General features: G+C 36.6%; 3 protein-coding genes across 5 annotated transcripts in view; 2 read left to right on the forward strand and 1 right to left on the reverse strand.

The window, feature by feature from the left end:
- Positions 1-6,615, forward strand: part of tmc2b (transmembrane channel-like 2b) — a 16,888-nt gene extending 10,273 nt beyond the window's left edge. The window contains exons 13-20 of the mRNA XM_051108773.1: positions 1,833-1,994; positions 2,768-2,896; positions 3,395-3,462; positions 3,541-3,780; positions 5,506-5,631; positions 5,741-5,819; positions 5,914-6,034; positions 6,209-6,615. Coding sequence (XP_050964730.1) covers positions 1,833-1,994; positions 2,768-2,896; positions 3,395-3,462; positions 3,541-3,780; positions 5,506-5,631; positions 5,741-5,819; positions 5,914-6,034; positions 6,209-6,447 — 1,164 coding nt within the window. The 3' untranslated portion in view covers positions 6,448-6,615. The remainder of the gene's footprint in view (positions 1-1,832; positions 1,995-2,767; positions 2,897-3,394; positions 3,463-3,540; positions 3,781-5,505; positions 5,632-5,740; positions 5,820-5,913; positions 6,035-6,208) is intronic.
- Positions 6,616-8,390: 1,775 nt separating this feature from the next.
- Positions 8,391-15,934, forward strand: LOC127165932 (cytochrome P450 1A1). The gene is made up of 7 exons (XM_051110901.1): positions 8,391-8,718; positions 8,933-9,771; positions 10,882-11,005; positions 11,654-11,743; positions 13,551-13,674; positions 13,784-13,870; positions 15,039-15,934. The coding sequence occupies exons 2-7, from the start codon at positions 8,947-8,949 to the stop codon at positions 15,319-15,321; spliced, it is 1,533 nt and encodes a 510-aa protein (XP_050966858.1). The 5' UTR covers positions 8,391-8,718; positions 8,933-8,946; the 3' UTR covers positions 15,322-15,934.
- Positions 15,935-15,979: 45 nt separating this feature from the next.
- On the reverse strand, positions 15,980-27,427 carry si:dkey-96l17.6 (uncharacterized). 3 transcript variants are annotated; one of them, XM_051110899.1, is made up of 23 exons: positions 27,263-27,427; positions 26,714-26,831; positions 26,272-26,460; positions 25,002-25,112; positions 24,820-24,923; positions 23,472-23,564; positions 23,273-23,395; positions 22,994-23,086; positions 22,829-22,889; positions 22,605-22,708; positions 22,277-22,453; positions 21,913-22,076; positions 21,715-21,821; positions 21,579-21,628; positions 21,421-21,510; positions 21,191-21,290; positions 20,023-20,215; positions 18,358-18,538; positions 18,062-18,272; positions 17,001-17,161; positions 16,451-16,653; positions 16,290-16,368; positions 15,980-16,204 (listed from the first exon to the last, which is right to left on the reverse strand). In XM_051110899.1, exons 2-23 carry the CDS (start codon positions 26,808-26,810, stop codon positions 16,157-16,159), a joined length of 2,739 nt encoding a protein of 912 aa, XP_050966856.1. In that variant the 5' UTR covers positions 26,811-26,831; positions 27,263-27,427; the 3' UTR covers positions 15,980-16,156. The 3 variants fall into 3 exon arrangements, with proteins under 3 accessions (XP_050966856.1, XP_050966855.1, XP_050966857.1); XM_051110898.1 differs by having other exon boundaries at positions 24,820-25,112; XM_051110900.1 differs by lacking the exons at positions 15,980-16,204; positions 16,290-16,368; positions 17,001-17,161 and having other exon boundaries at positions 16,545-16,653; positions 24,820-25,112.
- Positions 27,428-27,797: the final 370 nt, after the last annotated feature.

Raw genomic sequence — 27,797 nt, forward strand, 5'->3', positions numbered from 1 at the left:
GCATAAAATCAGTATCACATTTGTAATCATGCTGGGGGAGTCTTCGTTTGATGTTGACTAAGTGTCTAACTTTCTCCGTCAGAGAGAGAATGAGACAATCAACATAAATAGCACTTAGTCTTTCACAAAAAATAGCTAACGTTAACTTAGGGACATCCTAACTAACCATCATTAATTTACGATTAATTCACAATTAATTTACTTAAATATGTCCAGCGTTTATCGGTTTGTGAGTCAGTAATAATGGTCCCTGGGGAAACACAGTGTTCCGTGTGTAGTTACAGTAAATGGAAAATTATTTGCCTCGATGATTTTTTTTTTTTTTTTTTTTGTATTCGAGTTACTCGAGGAATCGTTTCAGCCCTACAACCTTTACAATTTTGAAGATGGAGTAGAAAATGAAATGGAGTTTTTTGCCCTACCCTACCTTTTTGAACTGGAGTATACAGTCGAAGAACTAGAGCTGGGAATCGATTCCGAGGCGTTGGGAATCGAGAGTCGATTCCAAAGGTTGAAATCGATTCCATCAAGTGGAATCGACTCCCCATTCAGAGCCGTTTTCAGTGCAGCAAAGCTAATCTATGGGCCCCCCTCAAAGGAAAGGCTGCATCATACGAAGGATGCATATCTCGGCTGCTATCATCAAACGTCGCTGAACGTCGATTCACGAAAATAAACTTCAGTCAGTAGTGAGCTGGTCTGAGTTTGAGGATGCACCCTTCCGTTGAGCATCCATTAATTTGCCTCTTGCTCGCTAATAGTGATTAGAAGTCTGATTCGTTTCCACGAAAAGTTTCTTTCGGATAGATCGTTTTAATGAACCAGTTCAAAAACGATTCAGAAGTTATTTTACGGTGGAACTGGCTTATACTGTTCCCAATTTTGAGCGCTGCACAACAGAATAGATCATGACCTACTGGAGGGTATTGATCCTATTTCCATCTTTTAAAAAAAAGCTAATTCTTAACTTTTCTGTCAGCCAATGATAAAAAAAAAAACAAAAAAACAAAACAAAAACAAAACAAGAGCACAGTGGCCCAGAGCGCATCTGATTGACAGATAAACCTCGAGCTGTTATATCAGTGTTGTTGTTAATGTTCTGGTTATTTTGTTTGTGTACAGTTTGTTAATTTTGTGCAAAGCATACTGCTGAAGTTAACATCATGTCCTGTGGGCTGTGACTGATTTCATGGGCAATGCAGTAAAATTACAATTTAAATGCAGAAATTTATCATAATTTTTTAAAAATAAAGCTTTGTATTATGATAAGGCTACTTTTTAAGACATGTATATCCTACACTCATGGCAAAATTAGGTTCCTCCGATCTGAAAAAACAAGAATTGAAAAAGTATCAAAAACAGTGAGGAATCGATTCCTATCGATTCCAGATCCAGGAATCGAACTCGATTCCAAAATGTTCAGAATCGAACAGCCCTACGAAGAACTAACAGCGCATGACCTTTCCAACGTGATTGCGTAATGTGTAATGTTGTGGATGTGCATTACAGAGCTAGTGTAAGACTAGCATTTGTGGTTAAAAGTGTATTAAATTTACTTTTTTATTTTAGAAAATGACCGATCGTTTTGCTAGATAAGACTCTTATTCCTCAGCTGGGATCGTGTAGAGCCCTTTGAAGCTGCTATTTGGACCTTCAACTCATTGGCTCCAATTGAAGTCCACTATACAGAGAAAAATCCTTAAATGTTTTCCTCAAAAGCCTTAATTTCTTTTCTTTTAATCCTTTGAGAGTTTTGGAATGAACCAAAATGGTTACTTACCAATCCTGTAACATTTTATGTGAATCATTTCTCTGGTATTATATGTTCACAGCTTGAAAATGAGAAAGTAATTAAAAATGAAACCATCTGGGCCCTTAAAGAATACTATGCCAACTACACCTTATACCATAATGTCACAGAAAACATCCCCCCTCCAAACATCTCCCCAGCTGATGTCATCAGGGGTCCTTGCTGGGAGACAGAAGTTGGCATTGTAGGTACCGTCGGCACCAACATCACCAAACTATCATAATTGTCAATAACAGTCAGTACTTAAATGGGTTCACCCAGAAATGAAAATTCTGTTATTAATTACTCTCCCTCATGTTGTTCCAAACCCGTAAGACCTTCATTCAACTTCAGAACACAAAAGAAGATATTTCTGATGAAATCCGAGAGACAGTAACACAACTGATACGTTTAAGACCCAGAAAGGTAGTAAGGACATTGTTAAAATAGTCCATGTGACATCAGTGGTTCAACCATGTTATTATTATTTCATGTCAGTCTTCAACACATATTCTCAAGAATACCATGACGGCTCCTGCGTCAGCAGCATCACACTTATGCGTCATGGTACTCTCGTGGAAGCGCGTTGAAGACTGACACAGAAGAGAAGAATTAGTTGAATGAAGTCGCTATTTTTGTTTATTTTGTGCAAAAAAAAAGCATTTTCATAGCTTTATAACAATACGGTTGAAGCACTGATGTCACATGGACTACTTCAACGATGTCCTTACTACCTTTCTGGGTCTTGAACGTGTCAGTGTTTGCTGTCTATGCAGGGTCAGAAAGCTCTCGGATTTCATGAAAACGAAATGAAAAACGACATGAGGTTGAGTAAATAATGCCAGAATTTAAATTTTTTGGGTGAACTATCCCTTTAACCCTGTCGATGCTGACAGTACCTTGGCTTAGAAGTTCATGTATCAGATATGATACTGTAGGCTTTATAGGCTTAAAAGATACCATTTCATTTTCTCACAGGAGTTTGTGAAGCTCACAGTATCTGATATCCAGGTGACATATCTGACCATTCTGATAGGGGACTTCTTACGAGCCGTGATTGTGAGATTCCTCAACTACTGCTGGTGTTGGGATCTGGAAGCTGGCTTTGTAAGTTCATCCTTACGCCCTGCTGTTATTCAAGTTACTCACATTACACTGTGTAAACAAGCTTCAGGTTATAAAACAGCATGACTTCTGTCAGATGCACTTTTGTAGTTTTTAAGCTTGGCATTTTAGCGATACAGGGTAGATGGTAGGAACCTGGCCAACTGTGTTTGTTATGTCATGTTAAGTATAATCTCATGCTCAGAAATGATCGCTCTATATGGCTTTGCCCTGTCGCCCTCATTTTCCTGTCACTTGATATAGGTAACATACTACTCACTCATCCGAGGTCAACTGAACACCATGAGAAGGTGGCAGGATAGGTGATAGGGCTGCTTTACAACCAAAGTCACAGAGAGACACACTACACCATTCAGGGCACTTAATTACAGAGAGAGAGAGAGAGAGAGACAGTGAGAGGTATCCTTTACCGAGACATTTATTCCTTTGGTGCCGTCTGCAGATATTTACGCGTATCCGTGTGTGTTTGTGTTTCTGCAGCCGTCTTATGCAGAGTTTGACATCAGTGGTAATGTACTTGGGCTCATCTTCAATCAGGGAATGATCTGGTAAGTAGATCATGAGAGCAAAAACACATCATCTCGGTGATGGACAGTATGATGATTTTGCATATGTCTGTATTTTAGGATGGGTGCATTCTACGCCCCTGGGCTGGTGGGCATAAATGTGTTGCGTCTGCTGAGCTCCATGTATTACCAGTGCTGGGCTGTAATGGCTTGTAACGTTCCCCATGAAAGAGTGTTCAAAGCCTCACGTTCTAATAACTTCTACATGGGGCTGCTCCTCCTCGTCCTCTTCCTCAGTCTCATGCCTGTGATCTACTCCATTATGACCCTGCCACCGTCCTTCGACTGTGGACCCTTCAGGTATCTCTTGAAAACTCATGTTGCTAATCCTTGAAAAGACCCATTATGGTAAAAAAAAAAGGCCAAAAAAGAGAAAAAGTGCAGAATGCCTGAACTACAACAAATTATTCCGTACGTTAGGAAAAACAGATTTATTGTCCCTGTTTATTTTTTAAATATGGAAGCCCATTTTGACTGAATGATGCAGGGCCTTAAAAATGAAGATTCCAAAAGAATTTTTTGAAGAACTAGAATCTAAAATCATATGGCGATATCTTTAATACTTCTGGAGTTTGGAAAAAGAATATTTATGCTACTCAGACTTGTATGTTTAATGCAGTTGTTTTGACAGAAGGAAATGAGATACATTTCTAGTTTCAACATTATTTCTTCTTTAGACATTCATCTCATATTTATTTTTGCAAACTGATCCACATTGGGTTTTTGACCATTGAATATGTGTACAATTTAACAATTTACTCCTGGAGCCATATTGAAATTCCAGTATCTCTGTAACCAAACCACGTAGGGCCTTAAAAAGTAACATGCCAAAAGAAAAGTTTGTTAAGACCCAATATCTAAAATGAGGCATGCAAACTTTGGAGTAAAAACTTGCAAAGTTCAGTTTTCCCATTTTTGAATGGTCATCCTTGGCACCTTATGCAACAAAGATTGCTAAAGTCAACAGATTTTACTAATAGAACTACCAATCTCTGTGTAAAAATAACATTATGATGCTGCTGTCTTTCTGAAGTCATTTTGACCCCCCTGTAATTTGGCTCTGAATCTCAGGTGAAAATTGCCATTTTGACCTCCCTCTACAAAATAGTGAATTCTTCAGTAAATATTCATCCATGACATTTTGTCTTTCATCACTATACATGTGTATCTTTCTTCAGAATAAATATTAGCGAAATTAAAAATTTGAGTTGGGTACGTTTCTGAAATTTGGTTGATTTGACACGGAATGCCCCGTAAGTCTTTTTAGCTTATAAATAGGACTTATGTCCTGATTTTGACCTTTTATTTCATAATTATGACATTTTAACTCATAATTAACTCATAACCTCTTGTTCTCAAATTACTGTTTACCAAAGCAGGACTTGTATCCTGATTTTGACTTTTTTTTCATAATTATTTTTCATAATTTCATCTTATAATTACCTTAATTATGATTTACCAATACATGATTTTTAATGTGGCGAAAAGGGCTTCCATAATTAAAGGCAACATAATACAGGAAAACATCTAAAATAATCATTATAAAAATCCAAAAGTGATTAAATAAACAGAAAATTTGTCATTTGCAGTTTTTTTAATAAATATGTCATAAAATTAGCGTTGTCAAGTCGATTAATAGCGATTAATCGCATCCAAAATGACATTTTGTGTTTATAATATAAATCATATCTAAATATGAATAAAAATGTATACATATAAATATACAGTACACACACATATTATGTAAACACAAACTTTTATTTTGTATGCGATTAATCGCAATTAATCGATTTGACAGCACTTCTTATAATCTTACAACATATTGCTACAGTATAACAAGCTTGTTTCTTACTGCTCCATCAATATATAATAAAAATAATTATTTTTTTTAACATTGTCATACATCTTTTAAACCAGCAAAAATCCTATTTTTCTAAGGGGCCTAAACGGTGAACTCAGAAATATTTCATTTTTCTGTTGAATAATGAATGTCCTAAACAATATAAGATCCATGTCTCTCCACAGTGGTAAAGATAAGATGTATGATGTGATCATGGAGACTATAGAGAAGGACTTGCCTCCATTTATGGCTGACGTCTTCAGTTATGCATCCAACCCAGGCCTCATCATATCTGCAGTTTTGCTCATGGTGTGAGTAGTCACCTAATCATCTGGTATCATCAAGTTTAAAGGTAAATGTTATACTATTTAGCTTTTAATAAAAGTGTCTAAAAAATCTGTCTTGTCTTGTTTCTAACAGGTTAGCTATTTATTATCTGAATGCTGTGTCCAAAGCATATCAGAATGCTAACATGGACTTAAAACGCAAAATGCAAATGGTTGGTAAATATTTTTTTGTTTATAAATGTTGGTAAAGTTGCCTGACATCAGCAGTGTCAACAATTGCTTGTTATTTTCTACTCCTTCATCAAGCAAAGAGATGAGGAGAAGAATCGGAGGAACAACAAGGACAGCACCAACCAAGTGATGAAAGACCTGGAGGATCTTCTGCCCAACAAGTCCCTCATTCCCCCTCCATCTACTGAGGAGTCTGGTCAGTGGTCTAAACAACTCATTCAACTAGTCATGACTTGTTTCTTTTGGGTGTTTCCCCTACAGACATTGTAGCCAACTCCAAATTCTTATAATCTTCAGAGTTGAGTGTGCAAGTGTCTTCATTCACAATGAAGGCTCTGTTTCTGTGACAAACCTGACATTTTTGTTACAGAGAAACCAGTTGACCAGGTTAGCAAGTCACCAAAGGTGACAGGCAAACCAGGTTCTGCAGCCACTGGGAAAGGGGTACATGTTCAGAAGGATGTGTCTTTGGCTGCTGCAAACCCCCGTGCTCCAGTAACTCGTCCGCCAGGTCCCAGGCCACCCGGACCTCTGCCAGGTAATGCCCGCGGACCTCCACCTGGTCAAGGGATGGGAAGAGGGAGAGGTGGACCACCACCTCGAAGATAGTGCATGAAGAATGCACACACACTCAAGAGAGTTTCTTTTTGTACTAGATACTAAATTTGGAACCATATCAAATTTTAATACTGTTACACCGTGAGAAGGTTCTGTAGTTAATATTTTTGTGTAAAATGTAAATATTTTTGTGCAAAATGTATTTGTATGCTACTTAAATATGTGCAATAAAAACTTTATGGTTGTACACATCTGTGGTGGTTTATTCATCAAATAAATTTGATTATTATTGCAAACAGATCAGATTTTAGGATGAAACATAAGTTTTCTTAATGGGATTCACCTATGTGCTTTTGTGCACCTTTTGTTGTCAAAATGACTTAAAATAAGGAAAAAAATTTAAAAAATAATAATTTTTTAAGGATCAAGACGAAACCTAAAAACATAAATTAAACCTTTAATTATAACCTTCTCACAACTTTTTAATTGAACAAAAGAAATTTAAATGCACCATTGTAAACAACAAGCAGCAATCTCAATTTAAGTTTGCCTAAAGGGACAGTTTACCCAATTACTCATTAATTACTCTCATGTCGTTCTAAAACCGCAAGACCTTCGTTCAGTTTCGGAACACAAATTGAGATATTTTTAATGAAATCCGAGGGCTTTCTGACCCTGCATAGACAGCATACAACTTAAATGTTCCCAGGCCAAGAAACGTAGTAAGGACCTCGAATTAATAGTCCATGTGACAGTGGTTCAATTGTAAATTTACGAAGCTACAAGAATACTTTTTGTGCGCAAAGAAGACAAAAATAACTTTTATAAACAATTCTTAAACTCCAAATCACATATTTCGTCATTATGGAGAGTACTTCAGCATTTAAACAACGAATGCACGTGATGCTGCTGACATAGAACATGTGATAACGTCGGAATGCGTGATTTGGAGAAATTGTTGAACAAAGTCGTTATTTTTGTCTTCTATGCACACAAAAAAGTATTCTCGTATAACTTTATAAAATTGAGGCTGAACCACTGATGCCACATGGACTGTTTTACAGTTGCCCTTATAGGCTACATTTCTGGGTCGGAACATTTCAGTTGCGTTGCTGTTTATGCAGGGTCAAAGAGTTTATGGATTTCATCAAAAATATCTTCATTTGTCTTCCGAAGATGAACGAAGGTTTTACGGATTTGGAACAACATAAGGGAGAGTAATTAATGACAGAATTTTCATTTCTGGGTGAACTATCCCTTTAAGCTTACTGTATAAGGAAAGCTGACCCTGAGTTCAGTCATTATTTCACCCTTTCCCTTATACCACATATTGAATAATTAAATAAGACAGTAGTCTACTTATATTACAAGAGTTTCGTCTATGACAAATGTACTTCCACAAGGATAAAATTACTGCCCTGGTGAAAAAACCAGCATATGCTGGTAGGCATGTTTTGATGCTGGGATGCTGGTTAGGTATGTTTTGGTGCTGGTTTAAGCTGGTCCTTAGCTGGTGTATGCTGGTCCTTTGCTGGTTTATGTTTGTCCTTGACCAGCAACATGACCAGCATAAACCAGCAAAGGACCAGCATAAACCAGCTAACGACCAGCTTAAACCAGCACCAAAACATGCCTAACCAGCATCCCAGCATCAAAACATACCTACCAGCATATGCTGTTTTTTTTTTTACCAAGGTGTTGGTCCACTGTACTTACAAATGAGCATATTTACGATTTTATAAGGATAATGATTGTTGTTTTTATTGTTGTTGGTACGACATATAATGTCTACCAATTATATTTTACAGCGCAGATGAAAACCAAACTTAAGAAGTAAAGATCTATTTTATTATCTCATTTAAAAACATTATTAGGAAGTCATTATGCAAACAGTCATGCACAGCTGCCAGCATTATTTCATTCTCACAGACTGTCATATAACTCTGCAAACCGTTTAAGCAATCGTCTCTTTCCTATTTCCTGCTCGATTTGTATCAACCACTGTACAGTATACTGTAAGCTTAGAAGTGTCTAGGACACTGCCATCGTGTGGAAACACATTGTTTTTTTTTCTTAAATAACATTTTTCCTGTTCATCAGTAGGATACGTTTTTTTTCTTACTGGCTTACATTCATACACTGTTCATTCTTGCTTATAAATCGATCATCTCGACGCCCCTCATGTTCTCTGCTTCTGAGATTCAGCCTGTGGTTTGTGCAGTAATGGAGACGCGCTTTTAAAGAGTCTTTGCGTGCAGTCATTTTTCAGCTGTTTCGCAAGTATTTCATTGTCCTTTGGATCTGTCAAGAGTGGTCTCAAAGGTAAGATATGCATATTACTTTATTTAGTTTACCTATTTGGACTTTTCTGTTCGGTTCTATATACTTACCTTAACGTAAACAGTAGCCTATACTGTAACAGCTATTGTAAAGTTATCATTTCCTTAATTCTTCTAAGCTGTTTAGAATAGAATGGTGTGTTATGCTTTCTGCGTCAAAATTCTATCTTTAAATACGTTTTTTCAATATATCACAGTCATTTGCAGTGTCATGTATCTTGAGGAGATCTCCAACACGACTGGAGTGACTTTGTTCCTCTGTGCCTTCACTCTGCTCTTGCTGGTTCTCCATAGTCGACGGAGAGAACCGGGCTGCCCCGTTCCCCCAGGTCCCAGACCTTGGCCGCTGGTGGGAAATCTTTTCCAGGTGGGGGAACAGATCCATTTGTCATTAACAAACCTGAGGGTTCAGTATGGAGATGTTTTCCAGATGAAAATGGGTTCTCTCGTGGTGGTCGTTTTGAGCGGCTATTCTACAATCAAGGAGGCTTTGATTCGTCAAGGAGAGGCGTTTGCAGGACGTCCTGATTTCTTCAGCTTCTCTGCAGTTGCTAATGGCACCAGTATGACGTTTAGTGAGAAGTATGGAGAAGCTTGGGTGCTTCACAAAAAGATCTGCAAAAATGCCCTAAAGACCTTCTCCCAAGCTAAGCCCCGAGACTCGAGCGCTTCTTGTCTTTTGGAGGAACGTATCTGTGCAGAAGCCGTGGATATGGTGGAGACTCTGAAGAAACAAAGAGATGAGGTTGGAGATTTAGGACTCTACCCAGTTAAGTTGCTAGTGACCTCAGTTGCCAATGTGGTTTGCACTCTGTGTTTCGGGAAGCGGTATGCACATGACGATAAAGAGTTCCTCACCATCGTCAACATCAATAATGAAGTGCTGCGGCTCTTTGCTGCAGGAAATCTGGCTGACTTTTTTCCCATTTTCCGTTACCTGCCCAGTCCATCTCTGCGAAAGCTGGTCCAGTTCATTGACAAAATGAACAACTTCATGGAACGCAACATCAGGGAACATCTCATCACCTTTGACAGGGTAATAATGCTGAAATCAGCAGAAAAGAAGACAAATGCATTCCTGCAAAAGTGTTACGTCCAGAATGTATTACAAATGATGAATTTAAAGAAAAATCATATTCCTAGAAAATTATATATATATATATATATACATGCTCATCAAGGCTGCATTTATTTGATCAATTTGATTGATTAAGTGTCACATGTTCCTTCAAAAATCATTCTAATATGCTGATTTATTATCAGTGTTGAAAACAGTTATGCTGCTGCTTATTTTTTTGGAATATTTTTTGGAACCTAAAAAATAGATACTTTTTTCAGAATTCTTTGATCAATAAAAGGTTAAAAGCATTTATTTAAAATAGAAAGGTTTTCTAACAATATACACTACTGTTCAAAATTATTTTGGGGTCAGTACGGTTTTATTTTTTATTTTTTTGAAAGAAATTAATACTTTTATTCACCAAGGATGTGTTAAATGAATAAAAAGTGAAAACATAGATTTACATTGTTAGAAAAGATTTATATTTTGAATAAATTCTGTTCTTTTTAACTTGTTATTCATCAAAGAATCCTAAAAAAAAGAATCACAAGTGCCCAAATGTTTCCAACATTAATAATTCTAATAATAAATCAGCATATTAGAATGATTTCTGGAGGATCAAGTGACACATTTTTTTCTGTATTTTCAAATAAATGCAGTCTTGATGAGTATAAGAGACTTCTTTAAAAAACATTACAAGTCTTACTGATCCCAAAGTTTTGAGCAGCTGTGTATGTATGTGTATACACACAGCATATACAGCTGAAGTCAAAAGTTTACATACACCTGGCAGAATCTGCAAAATGTTAATTATTTTACCTAAATAAGAGGGATCATACAAAATACATGTTATTGTTTATTTAGTACTAACCTGAGCAAGATATTTCGCATAAAAGATATTTACATATCGTCCACTATAGTCCACAAGAAAAAATAATTGTTGAACTTATATGACCCGGTTCAAAAGTTTACATCCCCTTGAAAGCACACATGCATACTACATTGCCAGGAACAACATAGATGTAGATGTGACATTAAAGTAAGTTTGAATGTATAGATTCAAACATTCTCCATATTTTTGTCCAGAACTGTATCCGGGACATCACTGATGCCCTAATAGCAATGTGTGAGGACAGGCAGGAGGACGAGGAAAAAGTCAAGCTCAGCAACTCACAGATCATCCACAGTGTCATTGACATCTTCGGAGCTGGTGAGAGTCCCAGAGTCATGAATGTGCACAACACTGTACTTTTAAAGGTAGAACAGAAAAATGGTTTTTTCTCTATATATCCTGAATTATGAGCATGTGTGAAGTGATTTGAAGCATGAAGGCAGATTGTTACATTAGGTAATAAGTCATAAACTGTGTTTACATGTTTCATAGCACTTAGAGACGCTGCCAAACATAACCACATGCCTTCCAGGGCTGCAGTCCTCCTTCATGGGATGTTGTTGCGCTAATAGCTTTGCTTGTTAAAAACGTGCATTTACATCCAAAACCAGATGTTTTTCCTGGCTCAGTGTTATTGTCACGGGGGAAGGAACTTCCGACTATCTACCAGAATCAAACCTTGAGTTCTTCTGAGAATTTGCTTCTTCATCTGCTCTTTTTGGCTTATTCTATTCATTCCTGTTTCAGTTTATGCCTTTTGGTCGTTCTAGTTTTTTAAAGAGCGTTTAACAAACCCCCATGAGGAGCTCAAACTGCTAATTTTCATTCTTTTAGCCTGAGAACGTTGTGGTTTTTCACCACACATCCCATCTTCTGCTTATTTAGTTGCCCACTTGCTAATTGTGATGTGTATCTTGAGGATATTTACAGATTTTGATCATAACCAATGGCTTTTTTTCCTCGTAGGTTTTGACACTATCTTCACCGGTTTGCAGTGGAGCCTTTTATACCTGATCAAGTTTCCAGACATCCAGGCTAAAATCTTCCAGGAGATAGGTGAAGGCACTAAAGGGCCAGTGAGAACAACATTGTGGGGGGGTCTATTTCCCATCATGCATGTCTCTTCCTTTAGCTGTGCTGATGCTTCCTGGGGAAATGGGATCTGTGCTAGCAGCGATTTGTGATTTGTTGTGAGACCAACACAGGAAACCAAAAACAACACACAATTCGATCCACAAATTTAGACAGAGCTTAAAAGATGGTGAAAGAACTAAACATTTTCTTCATGTGGCCTTTCTTTATTTTGATCTTTTGGAAAATCAGGAACTTGCCATAAACAGGAAATTTTGTTTAAATGGGATATTATCTAAAAGGTTATTTAGAAGTGACTGCAACCAGAGACATTTGAAAGAAATCTAGTAAGAAAAACTGCATGCTATTTATGTTTTCTTTTCAAATCAAGTATATTAGATCAAATTTGCAGTTTGCAAGCTGAATGTTTTCAAGCTTGTGTACTTTTTGTCTCAAGATGATATTTCTTTTCCAGTGAGTGGGTGGGATCTCATAAATAAATTGCAGGGGTCAACTACACATCTACACACAGTGAGCTCATATTTCTATACACAGTGCCCTTTATTTTCTCAGAGTTTAGTCCACTCGGTTCTCACATGATTGGTCACAGTAATGTGTTGGTGCCAGACTGTCTCTGGAATTGATCTAGAAACCAGTAAGGTCTGACATGGGAGCAAGTTTTTTTCTTTTAAAGAAATCATCCAGTACATAAGATGGTGTTTTAGTGCCACGTTACAAAAAAAATCTAAAATAACAAGATTAAATTCGAAATATTTTGAGAATAAAGTCAAAATTATGAGAATAAACTCAAAATATTTAGAGAATAAAGTCGAAATGTTTCAAGAATGAAGTCGAAATTATGAGAATAAAGTAAAAATCGAAATAGTTTGAGAAAAGTCTAAATGTTTCGAGAATAAAGTTAAAAATAGAAAAACAGAGTTGAAATGTTTCAAGAATAAAGTCGAAATGTTTTGAGAATTAAGTCAAAATTATAAGAATAAAGTCAAAATGTTTTGAGAATAAAGTCAAAATTATGAGAATTGTGTTATACTCACAGAGACAGTGTGCCTATTTGTAGTGTGCCAACCAACCAATAATAGCAATAAGCATTGTGCTTTTGGTACTTTTTATATAAAACAAAGTCTCAGCTTTCAAAATTGGTGTTTTATAGTGAAATACAAACAGTGTATTTTGCAATAACGTGTTTTTCATGCTCTTTAATGTGGCGGGACAGATTGTTGTATTCATGTGAATCAGTCATCTTTTCGATTACAATGAGACATTTGTTTCATTAAATGATACTGTTTTCTTTGTGGAAATTCCACCACCTACTCTGCAAAAACATCTGTGGCGTCCAATCTTTCATTCCTCACATATATTCAAATAAATTCCAGTAGCCTGGCAACTTCTCCCAGTGCTCCCAACCCAGGCCATTTGCATGCGCAGGCTATAGTCTCAAAATATTATAACTTTATTTGCTACGATTTCATTCTCGTAATTTCGACTTTATTCTCAAAGCATTTCAACTTTATTCTTCTCATTTTGACTTTATTCTCGAAACATTTCGACTTTATTCTCGTAATTTAGATTTTTTATTCTCAAAATATTTAGACTTTATTCTAATAATTCTGACTTTATTCTCGCAAGATTTTTTATTTTTTTACGTGGCACTAAAACCCCATCGTAAGTACTAAAACAATTTATGAGGTCACAAATAATGCTGATAAATTCATATAGTATTTCTTCATCTTCTCTTCTGGTCATTTATTATTTGTTGTATGTGCTTTCCTAGATAACCAGGTTGGTATGAACAGGTTACCACAGTTTAAAGACAAGTCAAACATGCCGTACACAGAAGCTTTCATATTTGAAGTGTTTCGTCATGCATCCTATGTGCCTTTCACCATACCTCACTGGTGAGTCCATGTTTCTCTCTTCTTGTTTCTCTGTTTCTCTCTCTGGTATCAGGACTGCATTATTAAACAGATTCCCACTTTCTTCTTTTTCCTCCATCATGTTGTCTAGCACAACTGATAACATTACACTGAATGGATACTTCATCCCCAAAGACACATGTGTGTTCATCAACCAGTATCAAGTCAATCATGACATGTAAGTATCCCACCACATTTGAGCCAGTTTAACAGCTGAGCCCAAGTTCACTTTAGAACTAGTAATGAAGGAACATTTGGTTGCTTCATTGAAAGCTTATTGTATTACTGTATTAAAAACTCTGTATTTTGTAAAGTATTATGAGAGAGAGATGGACTGAGCGAGTGTGATTATCTGCATCTGATACAGCATTTATTCTTCATATTCACAATAAAACATTAATTTGAATGTCCACCGAGGAAAGCGATATCTTTGTCGTACTATCCTTACATCTTTTAAAGGTGATTTCCAATTATAGCGCTGCTCAGTGCATTTGTTGGTTGCGTCTTACAAGGTGTTGTTGAAAGTAAAAACAACTGTGTTTACAACCACGTTTCAGTCTTTCAGCATAAAGTCCTTACTCCTGACTCACTCATAAAAACTGTCTAATGGCAGAATAATGTAACTAAAATCACCATCGTGAACACACACTATTTTCCAATACTAAATACTATTTTTATATAAAATATTATTTATTGATAATAAGATTTAATAAGCCATTATAGAAGTTGCTATGCAATTCAGTCGAAAGTACAGAGAGTGCTCTGATATACAGCATTACATTTATATATTTAAATAACGTGATGAGATTTTGCCCTCAGCCAAAACTGTTTGCTCTGGAACAAATAATAAATTAATGAGACCAAAGACTACCCATTAGATTTACCCAAAATGAATTATACCTCACGTTTAACCACTATAGAGACATCAGAGGCTGTGGCAAATTCCAGAAGATTTGGCTGAGGTAAGGCTGCTCTCAGCGGGTTCATAAACGCTGAACGGCCGCTGACACCCTGGAGCTCACATCTCCGAAAACCTCTAGGCAAATTTTCAAATAGACGTTATTTTTATGAATAAACCGCATATTTGAAGTCTAAACAAGTGCATTCTCACCTAGAAAACACAAAACAGTATTATTTTTTAAATTATGTTAAATTTGGGTGTCTGCCATGACACTGGCTGTGAGAAATACCGCAAGCGGAGTAACACAAATGGTGACTAGAATACTAGAATATCACTTCTGTCAGCCAATCAGATTCAAGGACCAGAAAAGAATGTTGTATAAATAAATAAATGTTATCATAGGTATATAGGCTACGACTGATTTTTGTCTTTATTTGTTAAAAAGGGATATTTGGGGTGATGCTGAGGCTTTCCGACCCGAACGTTTCCTCACATCATCTGGCCATCTAAATAAAAACCTCACTGAAAAGGTAATGATATTTGGCATTGGAATACGCCGTTGCCTCGGTGACAGCTTTGCCCGTTTGGAGATGTTTGTGTTCTTAACCACCCTGCTGCACCGGCTGCACATTGAGAATGTTCCAGGGCAGGAGCTTGACCTGAGCTCTACGTTTGGCCTCACCATGAAGCCCAGACCCTTCCGAATCAAAATCTCATCTCGTAACTAAGCTATTCTATTTCAGATGTTATTTGTACACCAAATGGACCTGCGGTGCACCTCAGAATGATTGCTAAAATCACAGCACAAAGCTAATGTTGGGCATTACTGAACTGTTAAGCTAATTAGCCACTATATTCTTCATTTTTTATGTTGTCTTTTCTCTACCTCTATTTTAAATAGCATTCAGCTCATCTGTTACTTGAGCATTTACTATTGCACATAATTGTGTACTCTGAGCACGCCCTGCAATATTTGTGATAATACATGATAGCTAAGCATCTAAGTTACTGTTTGTACTTTTAGCACAGATATTTGAAATATCAAATAAGGCGTTGAAGTTAAAATTATTTCAGTGACATTGAAGGTTTGAAATGTTCTGCCTGTTGAAAAGCTGCTTTGTGTTAGAATAAACGGAATCATCAGAATTAATGATAGTGATGATGCATTAATGAACAAATATTTTTAATAAGTAATAAGATGTAATCCAGTTTAATATTATCTATATACTATATAATAGTATAGTTTCATATGATATTTATAATATTGTACAGTTGTCAATTCTATCATATTACTGAATATTTTTAACCATCCTATTTTTTATACCACTGATTATAACAGAATAAAGGACAAAAAATGCATTTTACTGTTTATTGTTTCATTTTTTCTAGTTTGTGAAGAGAGTTGACTGTTTCAGATTTGATGTTTCTTACAGTAATTCTTGATGTGAAGTAATGTTCAAATGTTTGGGGTCGGTAAGATTTTTTAAAGAAATAAATTATTTTTATTTAGCAAGAATGCATTAGATTGACCAAAAGACAGTAAATGTGGAAGATGAAGGAAGTTTACACATCTTCTTCGACGGGCTGACCTGATTTCAATTTTAAAATCACCTGTGAAGTAAACACAGAATGTAATTAAGAGAAAAATGTGTGGTCAGCAATAAAAAGCTGTGATTTTGATAAATAATGTACATACCTCTTTTAGCTGAGCGATTTCCATGCTGTCTATGTTCCTCTGAGCATTGTTGGTGATGGCTTTCACTCGAGTTGCATAGCTGTAAGACAAACTTATTTTAGTGTATATTACTGTATATACCTGGTATAATAAAAGATACAGGCAGGGTACTTGGTTCTCACATGAGTGAGGTGAGAGTTTCGTCCAAGTTGCAGTCAGAGGGAGAGATGTTGAGGAACATGAGGGTCTTGGCATTGCCGCCCAGTGAGTCCTGCATGAGCTGGGTCAGCTTGTTGTTACGGTAGGGCACATGAGGCTGCTCCATTGACAAAGCTGAAATCACATCTCCAAGGGCACTCAGAGATTTGTTAATAGAGTTTGCCTCCTGGAAAAAAAAAACACAAAAAATGTGAGACAATTATGAGAGGTGTTAGAAAAAAATATGCACAGTATATAAAACAACAGTCAGGAACATAGTATTTGGACACTTTCAACAAATTTGTGACCTTTCCTATAATCTTTGCAAAAGTGATGCAAGTGCATATATACCTTTTTACATGTTCACTGTAACAGCAGAAAAAATATGCTTTTGTTCATTTGTTTTTATTGTGTCTTACTTGAATGTAATGACTACTCAACTTTCTCAGATGCACTTGAAGCCAACATGAAGTGTCCAAAAACTTTTTCAGGCCACTTTAAATAAGGTTTTATATTTTATTAGTTTCAAACAACCTTCAGCTGGTCGTCTTTGGCACCAGTTTTTGATGCTCGTTCACTTCCTGCCAGGTCCACCAGACTAAGCTTCCCGAAACTCACGCTTCCATTGGTCAGATTCCGGCTCTCAATCATGATGCCAATGATCAGGTGAGAGCGGGAACTCTCTACGTTCATCTCTACAAAAAATATAATAAATAATGATTTTTACAGCAAATGCTTATTCAATCCAATATCCACATTATTCTTCAAAGCGGAAGTCAAAGCTGAAGTAAGCCTATGGGCGGACCTTAGGGAAATAAGGAGAAGAATAACAATGTGCAGTAAACGCTAAAATGATTTGCATTACAAATCAGCATGTTCATAATAAAGATAATACATTAAAACAATATTATAAGACGCCAATTTGGAATATCAAGCAGCACAATGAGCTCTTTTGTACAGATAAAAATAGCTAAACGCAGATGAGACCAGAAGCCAGACCCATAAAATTTACAAATGACAGCACACATTCTTACAGGAAAAAATAGGCGGATAGAATAGATTAATCAATGGATGCATGATGCGTAGATGACGTACAGAGACTGTATAAGCCCCCTACAGTTAAGTGAGTGGAATTCACTTTTGAATATATATCAATGTTATAATTACAATAGATAGCTATCTGTTTCTGCCGTTAAGCAAAACGCACTTTTTGCAGAATATCGTACATGTTTATTAAACATGCATACTTTCATGACACAAGTTTGGGGGCAACGTAGGAAAGAAACAGAAACCGTTCACCTTATTAGAAGTGAGTGCACCATTAGAATCATTGTGAAAAAATGCACAACTTATATACACTTGCTCTAAATCTGCATTTGTTTGAGGCAGACACGTGTCTCTCTTATATAATGTTTATAAATCATTCAAGCCTGTTCTCTGGGACACAGTTAAACTCAAGGCCCTCCTTCTTTGTTATGAAGTTGGCTTCAGTGCCAGGTCATCATGTTCCTACCATGCATTTATACTGAGTGTAACTAAAGCAGTTAATCCAAACCATTTAACTGAAGTCTGTTAAAGTTTCATTGAGCACATACTTGTGGCCGCAATGTGGCGGTTTGCACAGCCCTGCTCAAATAATGCGAAGAGTTCGCCAGCGCTGGCTGCCTCTTTTGTCTCTGCTCCCTGGGCAAACACAAGCCCCTTTCTGTCCCTCTTAATTTCGATTCGCTTGCTGAAAGCTTCAGCGGGGCTCACAAAGAGGTCCTGTAGGCGGTCGTTGTACAGCTCCAGCATGTAGGCTGAAACCTGAGGACGGACAAAGGAAAGGAGTTTAAAGACTATTGTATATCAGTTCAGCTTAAGAAACACATACTATGCATACTGAGCATACCTTAAATTCAAATTTAGACTCATTATCATGGATGATCTCAAAGATCTTGGTGAACGTTCTGGGAATGATTCCTGGGTTCCTCCGATCTCTGTCTCCAACCATTGTGAAGGTTTTCCCTGAACCCGTATGACCATATGCAAAAATGCATACGTTAAATCCATCAATCGCACACTGGATTAGCCTAGGAAAAAATTGTATCTTAGGATCTTTGTCTTTGGAAAATTTGGCCACGATGTCACATTTTGTATATTGTGTAATGAGTTCATTTCCAGAATAAAAATTTCCTGACAATTTACTCTCTCCTATGTCATCCAAGATGTTCATGTCTTTTTTTCTTCAGTCGAAAAGAAATGAAGGTTTCTGAAGAAAAAAATTCCAAGATTTTTCTCCATATATTGGACTTTCTTGGAAGTCAACAGGTTGAAGGTCCAAATTGCAGTTTCAATACAGCTTCAAATGGCTCTACATGATCCCAGCCAAGGGTGTTGTCTAGCAAAACGAGGTCATTTTCTAAAAAAAATGAAAATTTATATACTTTTTAACCACAATATCTCATCTTGCATTAGCTCTGCATCCATGACTTCACTCATTATGTAATCACATGTAGGCGGACCTAGCAACCCAGTGTTTACAAAGCAAAGGTGTTTACAAAAAAAGGCAAAAAAACGATTCTGGATGATTTTGAAGTTGGGATGGAGTTTTTCACCCAACCCTACTGTACCTTTTTGAACCAGAGTATACAGACGAAGAACTTACCGCGTGTGTCCTTTCCAACAGGATAACTTAATGCATGAAGCAGAGGTAATGCAAGACAAGCATTTGTGGTTAAAAAGTGTAGAAATGTGTGTTTTTTTTTTTTAAATTGACCAATCGTTTCCTTCAACCCATTGGCTCCCGTTGAAGTTCAGTATATGGAGAAAAATCCTGGAATGCTTTCCATAAAATCCTAATTTTTTTCGACTGAAGAAAGAAAGACGTGATCATCTTGGATGACATAGGGGTGAGTAAATAATCCTCTAAAGGAATAGTTCACTAAAAATTAAAATTTTGGTGTCATTTACTCCAAATTTTGGTTATATTTATTCCAAATCATATGATTATATTTCCTCTGTGAAACACTGAAGGAGAAATTCTAAATATTGTTCATAGCTCTTTTTACAATTACCTCTCTCTGAAACCAAGAATATAGCACACGACACGTCAGATGTACCAATGTTATTATACCTATATAGCAGGGGTGGCGAACGTCGGCCCTGGAGAGCCGCAGCCCTGTATAGTTTTGCTTCAACCCTAATCAAACGCACCTGAACAAGCTAATCAAGGTCTGAAGGGTTACTAGAAAGCAACAGGCAGGTGAGTTTTAATTAGGGTTGGAGCTGAACTCTGCAGGGCTGCTGCTCTCCAGGACCGGAGTTCGCCACCCCTGCTATATAGTATATTTTGGAGCAGCCTTAGTCCTCATTCACTTTAATCATACTGAATAGAGAAAATTCACCTTTTATTTTCCACAGAGGAACGTAAGTCATACAGGTTTGGAGCAACATGAGAGTGAGTAAATGATGACTGACTTTTATTTTTGAGTGAGCTATTCTTTTAATTTCCATGTTTAGCCCAATTAATTTTTCATCAAAATGAATATGAAGTATGTCTGGGTATCACACTTGCCCACTGGACTCAGTGAAGACTTCCTCCTGTGTGCACTCGGGGTTGAAGATCTTGTCAAACTGAAACTCGCGAGGTCCTCGTGGGGTCTCCAGGATCACAGAGTAGTCGTCAAGACAAGCGATGATGGTGTGACCTCTTTTTGCCTGTTCTGCACGAGTCAACGGCCTTATTCGACAGAATACTCTGATTTTACCTGTACAAGACCACACATAAAGTCAGAGACAGCCTGTTTAAATACTTAAAGTGTAGTTTATATTTATTGATTTATTTTATGTCATGACCTTAGTCTTTTTTTAATAAGAAAAAATAAATAAATTCCACCAAGTGTAGACGAAATCCCATTTTTAATGTGAGCTCATATTTTTACACCTCATTGCACACTATCTTTCAAAACTTAGAGTCAGTGTTTTTTTTTTTTTTTTAAGAAATTGCTGCTTTTATTCAGCAAGGATGTATTAAATTGATCAAAAGTGACTAGAAAGACATTTATGTTATAGAATATTTTAATTTCAAATGACCTTTTGAACAATATATTTTTTATTTTTGAACAAAATATTAATTATACTCATATACTCAAACACTGATGATAATAAGAGCTTCAAAATGTGACACTGAAGTAGACTGGAGAAATGGCTGCTAAAAATTCAGCTTTAATAACAGGAATAAATTATATTTTAAAATCTATTAAAATAGAAACAGTTGTTTTAAATGTTATTAATATTTGACAGTATTACTATTATTTCTCTGTTTTGATCGAATAAATGAAGCCTTAGTGAGCATAAGAGACTTCTTTTTTTTTAAAAAAAAAATAAACATTTCTACTGACTCCAGTGTTTGTGTGTGCTAGTGTGCGTATCAAGAATATTCCTCATGTAAGCCTTGCAAATCATTAAAAACCTTAAATGGGCAAAAATGTCTGTAGCTGGTTTTCAGTGGTTTGGCATTCATCTGTATTACCATTTGAAATACAACTGATTAAAACTTGAAAAAAGAATGTCTGGGAAAGCATTCAAGGGTCTTTGGAGATAGATATTTGGCCCAAAGCCGCAGAATAAATAGTACATACTCACAAAAGGGATATTCCAGTTTATGTTGTATCTGGCAACAATGCCTATATAAAGACATTTTTATGTCTTTAGTCGAGCTGTGTGACTGTGATATACTATGCCTTTCATGTCCTCCACCATGTTGTAGTACTTCTTCCTCAAGGTTCTTTCAGCTGTGTAGTTTTCAATAATCTTCTTGTTTTCATCTTTGATTTGCTTTAACTAGAGAGACAGACAAGGAATATGAGGCCAAAAACTGATTCTATGCAATTAAGGCACTATGACATTGTAGAGAGTCTAATATTAGTTTCGATTATACACTGAAAGATATATGTTTCTTGGCTGTTGTCACCTCTGCTTGGAGTAACAGCAACTGGTGCCCCACACTTTTATCAGTATCAGAATTTAAGAATCCATTCTTTTGGAAATCCTCCTCAAATTTCTAAAAATAGAGAGTAAACGTTAGTATTGCGTGAGAATGAGTGCAGAATAAAAGTGTGTGTGCCGTACTCTGACTCTTTCATCCAGCTCTGCTGTCCATTCCTCATTCATGTCAGTCTCTAAGAATAACAAAGAAAGAAGTCACTATATATACATACAAAAATACATCTATTAATTTACCCAGTTATCAGTTTACCATATTTACCAGTTACAGTGGGTTTAGCCCCTGTTCTGATGCACTCCAAAGCCACCTGTTTGACCTCATGATGGAGTAACCTGGCCTGTGATCCGTCCCCCACCTGTGGCTCTGCCCTGGGTTATCATGTGTGATTCAGTTAGCAGATGCTTACATTCAAAGTTAGATTTCTAAATTCTGACTCTTTAGAAACCACCAAACACCCACATTTTCTGCTGTGCATCCTCTTGTTCCTCATGGCTCTTCTGGCTGGACTCTTCCACTGTTTGGTCAAGACTTTCTTTAATCTTCTCCAGAATTTTTTGGTTGTCTTCTGCCATTTGGTCAAACTGCTGTTTAGCCTCTGTCAGCTCAGCATAAACACAGTGAGCCTTGAGTAAACAATGAAAGAAAGCTATTCTGTTATTATCAATTTGTAGGCCAGACTTGAAAGGATTTTTGGGGTATGACTGTGTCAGTTCATGTTTGATGTATCACCGTGTGCAATTTATGTTGTGGAGCAAAACATGGAAGTAATATTTTTTGGCCTTATTGTACTCATAAATAGAAAATTCAATACATTTGAAATAACCTGTTGTATAACAGCACTGAGGAGGTGAGCATATGCTGACTGTTCAACTGGTTCTGTCACATGCTCTTGTCCTTCCATGAGCATTGAGATCTCTCTCTCCCTCTTCAAGAGGTTATCCTTCAAAATCTCCAGACGAGCTTGTGCTCCATCTAGTGGTACATCTGAATCACTACTGTCCTGTTGGCAGAGCAGTTTAATAGGAATCACACATTCCCTCACATCAGTAAAAATCAATGCCTGGTAAATACTACAAGAAGTCTTTGCAGGGAACCTTTCAGAAAGAATATGTTCTTCAGAGCTGTAAGTGATGTTTTTATTGATTTTCTACCTTTTCTTCAGATGTATTTTCTGCTTCTTTCTTCTCCTGAAAGGCTTCGAGCATCTCCTGGACCTTCCCCATCTCTGCCCTGGCCAAATGCAGTTCCTGCAGTGCTGTTAAACAGATATAGACTCAAACACCTTCCTTCGCCTATTCTGAATTTTCATTCACATCTTAACATACGTATTTTAATCTTGTAAACAGTGTACAAAATTAACCTATACAGCTCTTACTTGATGCCTGGTGGTTGTTAAGGAGGTCCAGTCGAGAGGAGAACAATTCCATCATCTTGTTCTGAAAAAGGTTCCATCGATGCTTTCAGTCTCTCTCTCTCTCTATGTACACACACACACATTATATATATTTGCGTGTGTTTGTGTGTGAGACCAGTCTGATACCTTTTCTTGATCCCATGAGGCCAAGTCTTTTTGGTTCCTCTCCTGAAGCAATTTATGTTGCACCTTAAGTTTTTCATTGAGATCCTCTATAGTCTGATCACAGGAAAATTAAACAATACACAGTAAAAATAGCCAGATGACCGCCATATGACACAATTATTAATCATAATGCACTGTGTGTTTCGGTTTAGCCCAGAATTAGTAATTACATGTACTGTGAACAATGAGAATTTTGGAAATGAAGGAAGTTAAATCAATTTGACAATGCTTGTGACTCACCCTGACCTTCTCCTCCCAGTATGTGTTTTTTCTGGCCACCTTTTCCTGGTAAATATCTAGGATTCTCTTCAGGGTGTTAAGCTTGTTTTGATAATACGTCCTCATTTTAACAGCTACTTTTTCCTACACACACATTAATATACGTAAGCATCCATAAAATCTCCATAAAATTCCTGTAGTCGGTAAACAAGCATGTCACCTGATTCTCTCGTGATGCAATGAGAAAGTTCTCCTCCAGTTCTTGTATAATCTCCTGATGTCTGCTCTTCATTGCAGTCATATCATCTGTGATCTGTTGGTATGGTAACAGTCATATAGACCACTAAAATACATAGTTTTTATTTAAGTTTCTACATGATTGTCCCTAAATTTTCATATTAAAATATTTCACCATTAAAACTTTTTATTGAAGAAAATTACCCCATTCAAGTGTGTTTGATTCTTAATACTCTGTTGTTACCTGAATGATCCACAGCTGTGTTTTTTTCTTTAGTGATAGTTGTTCTAATCAGTTAAACTGCCCGCTATTCTTCAGAAAAATCCTTTAGGTCCCACAAATTCTTTGGTTTTCAGCATTTTTGTGTATTTGAATCCTTTCCGACAATGACTGTATGATTTTGAGATCCATCTTTTTACACTGAGGACAACTGAGGGACCCATAAGAAACTATTACAGAAGGTTCAAACGCTCACTGATGATCCAGAAGGAAAAACAATGCGTTAAGAGCCAGGGGTGAAAACTTTTGAACAGAATGAAGATTTGGACATTTCTCTTATTTTGAACGACTATACCTAAACAACAGCAACAAAAAGCAGCAGTTGACATATTCAGGTAACAACACAGTATTAAGAATCAAGTGTATGTAAACTTTTGAACAGGGTCATTTTTATAAATTCAACTATTATTTTGTTAAATATCTTATTCCGGTCAGTACTAATTAAAAAAATAACATGCATTTTGTATGATCCCTCCTGTTTTGGTTAAATAATGAACATTTTTGACTGGACATACTTCCAAGACATAGTATCCGTAATTCCGAAGTAAAGCGCACAACCTACTTAAAGAAGATTCCGCAAAACTGCAATAGCAGGTTTCAAACAGAGATGGCCACAAAGAGGCAAAACGTATGGACTGCAGCTTTAAAATAGTACATTCTTTAATGCTGACAGCATTTGGCAACGAAAACATTTGACAAACAAAACATAAATGACACAGGGTGTGTACAGAAACCTGTTGAGATTTGTCTTTTTGAGAATACTGGGTTTTGAATTGTTCAATAATGTGTGGTCATGAATTGGCCTTGATGTACCAACAACACATGACATCAGATGAGACATCTCATCTCCACCCCTCTGTTGGCCCCGGGGCAAGAGAGGGAGTGAGAGACATGTGACTAGTGCAGGAAGCATCCCAAATTTCTTGGATAACAAAAATAATATGTGTTCTTAAACAAAACATACTGAGTTAGGTTACAGTTGATGGATAAATCTATTCAGAAACATAATGCAGAGTACACAGTAGTCCATGAAGGAGTGATATCTACATACTTGGGTTATGCATAGCTTGGCAGAGTCGTATGGGATAAACATCTTGATGTCCACTGGAGCCTCATCTTTAGGATGTCTTACACTCATAGAAGACACATTGGGTGCTGTGATTAAAATCGTATGAATTTGAATGGATTTCGATCGGAATTTAAACATGACCAATCTCCACTGATGGGACCTACCTTTGCCTCTGCATTTTGGACCACGGTGGCGGTCTACGCCGATCCAGCGTTTGAACGTTTTCCATTTGAGTCTACCTTCCCTCAGCCATGAGACCTCACATTTAGCTGCACCTTCAAATATTAACATGCAGTTACAGTGATAATTCACTCTTTAGGCTCTGTTGGGGAGTCTGGAGCTGTTTTACAAAGCAAGCCTTAATGAGCACTTCCTCTGTATGGGGGATAGATCAGCGACAGTCTTTTGTCTAGTATTCATGTATGCTAAACAACAGGGTGCAGTAAATGTAGAGCAACAGGGTTAATTAGCTCATAGTCAGATACACACACACACACATATCCAATTAAACAATACCATTCATGTATAACAATTTATTTGTTTATACATTTTATGTGTTAATTTATTTCTTACAATTTTACAATTTTACATTAACATTCATTTTAGCGTTTATTTACTATTTATTCCTTTATTTAAAACTAAATTAACAGATTTAAGGTGTTAAATTAAATATGCAATTAAGTGGGAGCTAAGCACAAAGTAATTACTGTATGCACTTTATTAAATAAACAGTTACATAATTATTTACCATAATCATTTCACAAAAGCTCTGAACAAACCTGCCTGCACATTACAAAACACACTATCCGTGTTTTTACCTTGGGTTGGTCTTAAAGGGAAAGTTGAATATTCTGTCATCAATTACTCATCCTCATGTCATGACTTTTCTTTTGTCCGTGGAACAGAAAGGATACGATTTTGTAGGATATCAAAACAGTTTTGAGTTCCACTGACTTCCATGCATGGTCATTTTTGTCCACTACTGGGACCCAAAACTGAAGGTTTGGAGTAAATTATGACAGAATTTTCATTTTTTCGGTAGACTGTCCCTTTAGGTACTTAAATACAGAGAGTATTTTCACTTCTTTTTTATGCGGTTTCTTCTTGTAACATTTTCAGTGGCATAAACATCATGTTGAAACGCTTGTTCCGGATGTGCTCGCTTAAAAGACAAAAAAAGAAAACGTATGCAAATAAATTAAGACATTTAAAAAAAAGAAAAAGAAAATGTTTTTTAAATGTTTTAAATATTTAAAAAAATTGTATAAGATTATTATAAAAAGTTATTTTAGGTAGGCCTACGTAGTATTAAGATTCTTATGTCGTTATGATTAATTAGGTGTTAGTTTAAATGTTATGCAAATATTAGACAGTATTTAGGGTTTAGGCTATATTTCGATTCTGGGAGGTGACAGGAACAGGACAGGAACCCACCTCTATCTTTATCCTTGTCTAGGAGTGTATTATGGATGTTACACGATCTACGCCACTGAACCTCTTCTCTCAGATCAGGCACACTGCCTGGCAGTTCCTCTGATGACACAATGGGATGAGAAAGTACCACTCGTGTGGAGACCACTGGATCATCCTGATATCGAGAAAGGTCAGTGGTCTCCCAGGCACCTAGAGATTGTAAAGATATAAAGACAGCCTGATATAAAAAGTTAAACCGGCTGGATGTTCTTCGCCAACAAAATGTGGTTTTGGAAATGAATCCTTTCATGAAGCAATATTTAATATTGCACCAGAAGACTGATTAAGACTACTGAGTAAACTTCAGGAAATACATATATAAATCAAGAGTCTGATGACACAAAGTGATATGTTAAGACGAACGGAAGGAGTAGGCACTTGTGTGAATGTCATATTTACTTACGTTGTTTTGCTGCTGGGGCAACAGTATGGTTACGTAACTTCCTGCCCATAAAGTTCAAAGACATGGACACATTTTCTGCTCCAGAATTGACATACATGATGCCTGAGTGTTCCTATCTCTGTTTTGTTTGGAAAATGTACAAAGCACACGTGTCACAATTATACATCGAGGTGGCTGTACATCACACCAGCAGGATTCCTTCACACACACACAAACAGGCAAACTCAGCAATGCCATTAATAAGGTATATCCAACTTAAATGACAGCTTTTTTTAGAATTGCTTCTATATCCATTTGAATATATACTGAACAGAACAATAAAACTGTTAACCTTCAAAGCATTTTGCTACCACTGGTTAACCAGGATTAAGCAGTGAGGGTGTGAACACTACTCTTAGCTATATAAACAAAAGCTAACTCTGGCTATAACAGACAGAAAAACTAATAAATTTTGGTGAATCAGAGATATAAGCATTAACATAATCAGTGAAACCATCACTATCTACTTTACAAATCAGTTTTAAGAAATAAGGAAATCAGAGGGATTACCTTGATTCAAGATTCAAGACGCTTGACTGTGGTTAGCGGTAGGAAGACCTGTCTGGCAAACATAATAGAGAAAAAGTGGAAAGATGCTTGTTTTTGTGAGGAACCAAACTCTCAACGCTTGTTAAATATTAACCTCAGTGGATGAGGTTTCAGGTGGGATTAGTTTGCTTGAATGGCCGACGCAAGCTGCAGACTGTCATCAGGTTTCCAATGTGTGAGATAGAGATTGTAACTAGATCTAGACAGGTCTATCTCTCTAGGACAATGCTAATGGAAAACCTGCATTGTGGTCATCCATCAAGTTTGTGAATTACTGTCTTCTCTTAATAATGTATTAAATATTTTTTCATGAATTGAGAACCATATGATCGGACATCATGTTCTTATGACCTGCCTCTCTGTCTTCATGTACCTGCATTGTTAAAACAAAAGTTGAAATGATAGTAAAAAGATGGCATCTGAAATATACATATATTATATGTACATACAGTATATTAAAGCAAAATAATGCAAAGAATTCTGGAAACGCCCCTCC

This window comes from Labeo rohita, chromosome 5, assembly GCF_022985175.1.
Source record: "Labeo rohita strain BAU-BD-2019 chromosome 5, IGBB_LRoh.1.0, whole genome shotgun sequence".
In the NCBI taxonomy this organism is placed as follows: domain Eukaryota; kingdom Metazoa; phylum Chordata; class Actinopteri; order Cypriniformes; family Cyprinidae; genus Labeo; species Labeo rohita.